This window comes from Crocuta crocuta, unplaced genomic scaffold (assembly GCF_008692635.1).
Source record: "Crocuta crocuta isolate KB4526 unplaced genomic scaffold, BGI_CrCroc_1.0 scaffold53, whole genome shotgun sequence".
Taxonomy (NCBI): Eukaryota; Metazoa; Chordata; class Mammalia; order Carnivora; family Hyaenidae; genus Crocuta; species Crocuta crocuta.
This window is the reverse complement of record NW_027529432.1, coordinates 2,819,496-2,826,896: the sequence shown is the minus strand read 5'-3', so window position 1 is coordinate 2,826,896 and position 7,401 is coordinate 2,819,496. Positions and strand designations below refer to the sequence as shown.

Sequence of the window (7,401 nt, the reverse complement as noted above, 5' to 3'; positions counted from 1 at the left end):
AGCTCCTCCAGGCCCCCCGCCTCGGCCTCCATGGCTGCTCAGGCCTCTGGAGCATCGCCTGCCCGCCGCCGCGGCCCAGGAGCCCCACGTCCAGCTCGGCGCGCTGGGGCTCGGGCTCCGGCTCCGCGGGCGGCAGGCTGTGGTCTTGTAGCGTGGGCTGCACCAGCCGCNCGCGTGACGTTAAGGAAAGACAGCCAATCCAGGAAGCCTCTCCGGAAAGAGGCGGGACTCGAGCTCAGAATACAGTGAAAGAGCGAGGGCGACCCTTCTAAGCCCACTCCGGACCCCGGAATGACTGGCCCTCGAGGACACTGGGTCCCAGCATCACCACCCTCCCCAACAGTTGACCCCAAACTCGACGCTTCGTACTTCCCACTTCCAAACCTCCTCAAGTCCTAGCCTAGGCCTCTCGGCTCCTTCTCAGGAACCGACTCCCGCGTGGGCCATCGACTCTCCTGCCCACCTCCTGACGGAACCCAGACAGATCTCGTTTCCATCTTTCCCGGCTTAGTTCACACTCGAGAGTCTTGGCTCACGGAACATCTTGCTCCCAGCTCTTGGGAACCAAATGTGCCTGGCCCACCATCATCAGCCTGGCCTCTCAGGGACAGGTTTCCTGCCCCCGGGGAAGGTGCGTACAGGGATTCATTTGTTCAATAAACTTCTATTGTGTGCAAAGACTGTGCAGAAATAAACTTGACTTAGATTCTGACCCTGTTCTCAAAGAGATTGTAATCTAGTAGAGGAGACCGGCTGTGATAAACAAGAAGCAGACAAGGAAGGGGCATGGTCTGAGAACCTCCACCCCCCCCCAAAGAAAAAGGTTTTCCCAAAGGGGTGGTAATCTGAGGGGCCCTGAAAGATGTATAGGCTTTTGCCAAATAGAGCTATTTCAGGGAGTGGGAAGAGCATGGTGAAGGATATTGAAGATATTGGGGACCAGCTGCTTTAGGAACTGACAGTAGCTCGATGTTTCGAAAGGTAGTTGTGTGGAGAAAGTGGTAAAGTGAGGGAGAGAAGCAACAAAGGTAGTTGGCTGAAGTGTTTCCACAGGCCAGTAAAGATTTTAGGCAGGAGATTAACATTTTAAAACATATATGCATGGGGGGGGCTCAGTCTGTTAAGCGTCTAACTCTTGATTTTGGCACAGGTCATGATCTCAAGGTCATGAGATTGACCCTTGCCTCAGGCTACAAACTGGGCAGGAAACCTGCTTCAGATTCTCTCTCTCAAGCTTCTCTCTCTCTTTCCCTCTGCCCCTCCCCCGCACACTCTCTCCCTCTCAAAAAAAAAGTAATTAATTAAAAGAATGTAATACGCACTAAAAAAAATTATTCAGGCTGCTCTGTGTGGGATGGACCCTGGGGAAAAGGTGTAGGCAGCGAGATTAGTAAGAACACTGTGTCAATGGGCAAGACGGGGCCACGCAGGACTGGGCTGGGACAGTGCCAGTGGGGGTGGAGAGGACAAAACATCCCAGAAATACTCAGGAGGCAAACCAGCAGAACTAAACGTGAGGAGAGAGGAGTCTGGGAGAAAGCTCAGGTTTTGCGGCATAAGAACGGGGTGAATGTTGGGACTGTCACTGTGACAGCAACACAGGCGACAAACAGATTGGAAAGAGGTCCGTCTGGCTTTTGAGGGGCCTATAGGGAGACAGCTTGGAAAGGCCTGCAGATGGACGGCCCTCCTGATGTGGACTTCCAGGCAGAGCTCTGAGCTGCAGAGTGAGAGAGGTCATCGGTGGAGGTGGGGGGAGGGGGGTGTCAAAACCAAAGGAAGAAATGCCCTATGGTCACAAGCGGTGCTCTTCCGCAGGCTGGCCCGAGGCACACCCAGTTAGGGCCCTCGGAAGTCAGGTCAGACATATTTTTTGCAGAGAAAAGATTTAGGAGAGAGACCTGTGAAACCACTACATTTAGGATACAGATCAAAGTAGAGACGCCCAGAAGAGGGCAGAGAAAGTGGGAGAAAAGCCTGGAGAAGTGAGGGAGGAGGTTAGAGGGGCAAGGGAGGCTGGCCGCTGGCTGGCCTCGACTCCCAACGTCTTCCTGCAAACTGGGCCAGGATTAGGAGTGGGGGTGAGGGCAGGGGGCGGGGACAAGGGACCTGNCCTCCCGCCGGGGCGCTGCCGCCGCGCCCGGGTCCGGGCGTCGCCATGACCAGCGAACTGGATATCTTCGTAGGGAACACGACCCTCATCGACGAGGACGTGTATCGCCTCTGGCTGGATGGTTACTCGGGTGTGTGGGGGGCCGTCTGTGGAGCGGTTCAGAAGAGGCGGTTGTTTGGGATGGGAGGGGGGCGGGGCCAGGACTCGGGCGTCCTCCGGGAAAGTGGGCGGAGGGAGTAAGGGTTGTGTAGGGGTCGGAGCTGGGGTCCCCTGAGGGCCCGTGGGTCGCGCCGAGCGGGTCCTAATGCTCCCCCCACTCCCCAGTGAGCGACGCGGTGTCCCTGCGGGTGCGCTCGGGAATCTTGGAGCAGACGGGCGCGACGGCAGCGGTGCTGCAGAGTGACACCATGGACCACTACCGAACTTTCCACATGCTCGAGCGCCTGCTGCACGCACCGCCCAAGCTGTTGCACCAGCTCATCTTCCAGATCCCGCCGTCCCGGCAGGCGCTGCTCATCGAGAGGTGGGGACGCCCCGACCCGTCTGGCCCATTTTGCAGGCCGACACTGAGGCCCGGGTGGGGACGGAACATACACAAGCTGTGAGAAAATTGAGAGCAGGACGGGCCAAACCTAGGCCCTGCCAGACCGCCTTTCCCCTCCTACATGGAAAGTCATCGGTGTCCTCTGCCTCCACGCAGGTACTATGCCTTTGACGAGGCCTTTGTCCGGGAGGTCCTGGGCAAGAAGCTGTCCAAAGGCACCAAGAAAGACCTGGATGACATCAGCACCAAAACAGGCATCACCCTCAAGAGCTGCCGGAGACAAGTGGGCACTGCACCCCCGCTCCCTAACACAACATCTCATGTCCAGTCTGCCCCTTCATTCCATCCCTTTGGTCAAGGCCCCACCTCCTTTCTCCTTCCCCACCTCTGGTGTGGCAGGGGCTTCGCATTCAGTGGCCCCTCCCATCGTTTTGCACCTTCCAAACCACGTCCTGCTCTCTGCGGGAGCTATTCTTTCGAAGCTTAGATCTGACCATAGCTTCCCCCTCCTGTATACTTTAATTGGCTCCTGCTCCATCCTGAATAGTGGCCACACTATTTGGCCTTGACCTTACTCGCCTGTGATCTGGTCCCTGCCAACCTTTCTTGGCTTACATATTTCCAGCCCCCTGGCTTTCTTGCTCATGCTCCTCCTACCCGGAGGCTACTATTCTTGGCTCTGAGGTACAAAGCAGGGGATTAGATGGCACCTTCTCCACCTTCTCTCTCTGAAGGTACAGGGAGAAGTAACCCTTCTTCTGAGCCTTTAGTATCTTTTCCCTGCGTCTCTTGTTCCCTCCATCTGTACAGCTTAGCATTTGTTCATTTTTTTTTACTTCCTGGATCCTAGCCGAGAGGGTCAGTTCCAGGACAAGCTCCTGAAGACCTGGAGAGCATGATGCTAAAATAGGGGGAATTCAGAGGTAGGAGTGAGCAAACATTTATCCAAGGCAACATGGTTGAGTGGATAACAGGTATTAACAATTAATAGTTCATTGAAGAGTACCACTTGGTACATTAGAATATGTTGACTGGATACAGACGGACAGGCGAGGGAGGGATGTTCGATCAGTTTATTGGGTGACAACCATTGACAAGTCCTCCCTCCTCCCCTAACTTCCCCACAGTTTGACAACTTTAAGCGAGTCTTCAAGGTGGTGGAGGAAATGCGGGGCTCCCTGGTGGATAACATTCAGCAACACTTTCTCCTTTCCGACCGGTTAGCCAGGTGAGGGGCCTGGCAAGGAGCCCGCCATCTCCCCTTCCTGCACGGTCCTTCCTTGGGCCATGAGGCAGGGCTGCTTTCCCCACCCCAGCTCACTTGACCTTCTGGCTGTATTGGGGGATGGTTATCCTACCTTTAGGCTGTCCTTTGGATCACATTGGCCTGGCCTCAAATCCCAGCCTGGCCACTCACCGGTGGGGTTGTTGCAAGATGCCTCAGAGGTGCCCAGTGACTGTAACTTTTCCTTGTGGTCTCCCTCTGTATCCCTTAGGAGACCTGGGCTGACACTTTCTCTTAGGCAGGTGAGGGGGCCCAGGGAGAAGTGACTCGAAACATGTCACATAGTGAGCTGGGGCAGAGACAGGCCAAAACTCAAATGCCCAGCCAGTGCTTCGGGTGGGAGTTCCTCGCCAAAAAGGAATTTAATTTCAAAGCCCGACAGGCCCCCTCTCCCCTCCCTGCAGGGACTATGCAGCCATTGTCTTCTTTGCCAACAACCGCTTTGAGACAGGGAAGAAAAAACTGCAGTATCTGAGCCTTGGGGACTTTGCCTTCTGTGCTGAGCTCATGATCCAGAACTGGACCCTCGGAGCCGTCGGTGAGGCCCCCACTGACCCAGGTGCTCGGATACCTCCCTACCTCCTCCGGGCCTGGTTCGCCACCAGCGGTCTCTCCTGCAGGCCCCAGTTCCCAGCGTCCTTTCNNNNCAACCACCTCTGGACCTAGTCCAGCACACCTTGTCTGCAGACAAAGGGCCCGCTGTGGCCTGGGGCAAATCACTCCCCCTTTCTGACACTCCCTCTTCTGTCTCATGGGGTTTGCTGAGGTGGTGGGTGTGGAAGGCTCGGGATGTCCCTGAAGGGGTTTTTACCCCTCCCAACTCTCTTATGGGCTCTCCTCCAGACTCCCAGGTGGATGACATGGATGTGGATTTAGACAAGGAGTTTCTCCAAGACTTGAAGGAGCTCAAGATGCTTGTGGCTGACAAAGACCTTCTGGACCTGCATAAGAGGTGACCCTGGGGAGTCCCTGGGGTGGGGAGTCCCCGGGGTGGGGCCCAGGCGGCTCTGGGCTTACCCTGTCTCCCTCCAGCCTGGTGTGTACTGCCCTCCGGGGAAAGCTTGGTGTCTTCTCTGAGATGGAAGCCAACTTCAAGGTCTGTGGCCCAATCCAGCCTCTGTCCCTTGAGCATCGTCAGCCTCAATGCATTGTCCCCACTGGGCAACTCTGCTCATGCCGGACATTGACCGGCAGGTAGTCGGCCACCCCTTCTACTCCCTGGGGAGGGGAAAGTCAGCCCCTAGACATCGGGGAGTTGTTTGGTTGAGGGAGGTGGATGGATCTGGGGAGGACCCTACCCCCTCCTCCAGCCTCCGGGACCGAAGGCGGAACTCCCGGGCTCCTTGCTCCACAGAACCTGTCCCGGGGGCTGGTGAACGTGGCCGCCAAGCTGACCCACAATAAGGATGTCAGAGACCTGTTCGTGGACCTCGTGGAGAAGGTGAGCTGCCCAGCTTTGCTGCCCTCTGATCCCCAGCGTGGCCTGTCCGTGGGCTGTACCAACACTAGCTGTTCCCTCGGGCCCACAGTTCGTGGAACCCTGCCGCTCTGACCACTGGCCACTGAACGACGTGCGGCTCTTCCTGAATCAGTATTCGGCATCCGTCCACTCCCTGGATGGTTTCCGGTGAGAGACCCCAGGCCTCCTTTCCAGTTTGGCCTTGCTGTAGCCAGCCTTCTGCCAGGGCCCAGCCCTCCTGCACATTCAGGGTTCTCTGTTCTGTCCTTGGGCGGGGTGGAAGTCACTCTGTGGGCTCCACCTCTTAAACACTATGACCTGACCTCGGGTAGGTTCCTTAACCTCTCCATGTCTCCGTTTCCCCCATAGAACCCGGAGGTAACGATGATAATGATCCTGAGAATATTGTGAGGAGTGAAGGGACAGGAGAACAGGAAGCTCTTAGAGCAGTTCTCCGAAGCAGTAGGGGTTCAGTACCTGTTACTGTTATCGTTACAGGCACCAGGCCCTCTGGGACCGCTACATGGGCACCCTCCGGGGCTGCCTCCTGCGCCTCTATCACGACTGAGGTCCCCTCCCTCCGCCCTGCCCACCGTGACAATAAAGTTGCCATGACTTCGGAAGAGCCCGTGTGTGGGAGTGTGCGTAGGTGTGCACGCATCTGTCTCTAAGGGTCACGGTGAACGCGTATACGAATGTGTGTGTATGTGGGCCCTGCAGAGACTAGAGTGTGTCAGAGGATGGCGTCGGTGCCCCCCCTCCCCCCCGGTTCCGCACCCCAGCTGAGTTCACTTGGAAACCAGGGAGCTTGTCGTGGTTTATTCAAGCTGTGGCAAGATGAGGAGGACAGGCAAAAGCCTTGGGTGGGCCCAGCAAGGAGACGGCTGGCACAGCGGGAGAGAGCTGAGGGCCGTGGCGCAGGCTCAGGGAGGGCAGGACACGCGGCGCTTCTTCACCGGCCGGTCCACTCGGGCAGTGAGTGGGTACTTGGTGATGCCGCAGGTATTATTCCCTCGGTACAGCCGGAAGTAGCCCTAGGAGGTTAAGGGGACATCAGGGCCCGAAGGTAGGGAGAGGCCTGCCCTGGCCTGTCCCCCGAGTAGGTCACCTTCTCACCTTCTCACCCCATTCGGCGCCCCAGGAATTCTTTAGGATCCAGAACGGGATTGAGCGGCGAGGATAAGGTTGGGACGCGGTCGCCCCTGCCCGCCTGTCCACCTCTGCCTCCGTCTTCCCAAAGCCCACAAGCAGGACACAGTGGTCCACAAGCAAGGGGTCACAGGAGGTGGGCGTGGCCTTGATCACACCCTTCTTGTATTGCTGCGGCACACAGAGGGGCAGAGTCTGAGGCCACCTCCCCTAGATGCCTCTCCCCCGCCCCACCCACCCCTTCCAGACCCTGTCCNCAGATCCTGTCCCACCTTCAGGAGCTTCATATTGATGGTCACGGTGATGGGGCCTTCGGTGGCTAGGTGCCAGGCGATTTCTGGGGGTGGAAGGTGCCATTGGGCCTCACTTGCTCTGTGCCCTTTGTTCTTGGCACACCCCCACCCTTCACCTCTCTGTCCCTCCATCTCTGTCTGTCACCCAGTCTGTTTGTCTCCATCCTGGTCTGCCTGTCCCGGTCATTCTCCCCCTCCCCCACCCCCCATGCCTGCCCTTGTCTCCCCCTCTGCCCGCACTCTGCTCGTTGTCCTGCAGCATGATGAAATCCTGGATCCAAGCCGCCCTCTTATGCTTCTTGGCCAGGCACCGGTGGGGTTTGGCCTTCCCCTGGAATGGGTAGTCCTTCTCGCTGGCCAGCCCACCTGGAGATAAGCAGGGCCGGGGAGGAGGCTCAGCTCCTGAATGTCCCCCTCCCCGCCCCCCACAGCTGCCCAGAGAGGCAGGGCACTCACTGTTGTTGAGGACAGTCATGAACGCGTCCCAGACGAAGCCGCCCCTGCAGCCGTCTCCGCAGCGGCCACAGTCGAGCAGCTCTGGTGCAAGAAGGGACAATG

The 7,401-nt window shown here is 57.7% G+C and overlaps 2 protein-coding genes across 2 annotated transcripts in view; one reads left to right on the top strand and one right to left on the bottom strand.

The window, feature by feature from the left end:
* The first annotated feature begins 2,120 nt into the window (after positions 1-2,120).
* Positions 2,121-6,024, top strand: FIBP (FGF1 intracellular binding protein). Its single transcript, XM_077759810.1, has 10 exons — positions 2,121-2,243; positions 2,438-2,636; positions 2,814-2,940; positions 3,785-3,885; positions 4,347-4,480; positions 4,786-4,894; positions 4,975-5,038; positions 5,297-5,383; positions 5,472-5,569; positions 5,900-6,024. Exons 1-10 carry the CDS (start codon positions 2,159-2,161, stop codon positions 5,967-5,969), a joined length of 1,074 nt encoding a protein of 357 aa, XP_077615936.1. The 5' UTR covers positions 2,121-2,158; the 3' UTR covers positions 5,970-6,024.
* A 181-nt stretch (positions 6,025-6,205) lies between these two features.
* The window catches only part of CTSW (cathepsin W), a 3,304-nt gene continuing 2,108 nt past the window's right edge, over positions 6,206-7,401 (bottom strand). The window contains exons 4-8 of the mRNA XM_077759623.1: positions 7,300-7,401; positions 7,084-7,209; positions 6,823-6,887; positions 6,518-6,721; positions 6,206-6,435 (exon numbers count right to left, since the gene is read on the bottom strand). The exon at positions 7,300-7,401 is cut by the window's right edge and continues 306 nt beyond it. Coding sequence (XP_077615749.1) covers positions 6,325-6,435; positions 6,518-6,721; positions 6,823-6,887; positions 7,084-7,209; positions 7,300-7,401 — 608 coding nt within the window. The 3' untranslated portion in view covers positions 6,206-6,324. The remainder of the gene's footprint in view (positions 6,436-6,517; positions 6,722-6,822; positions 6,888-7,083; positions 7,210-7,299) is intronic.

Coding starts and splice junctions, on each gene's coding strand:
- FIBP (XM_077759810.1), top strand. CDS start 2,159: ATGACCAGCGAACTGGATATCTTCGTAGGGAACACGACCCTCATCGAC. Junction 4,481..4,785: donor CTGGACCCTCGGAGCCGTCG/GTGAGGCCCCCA, acceptor GCTCTCCTCCAG/ACTCCCAGGTGGATGACATG. Junction 5,039..5,296: donor AGATGGAAGCCAACTTCAAG/GTCTGTGGCCCA, acceptor CTTGCTCCACAG/AACCTGTCCCGGGGGCTGGT.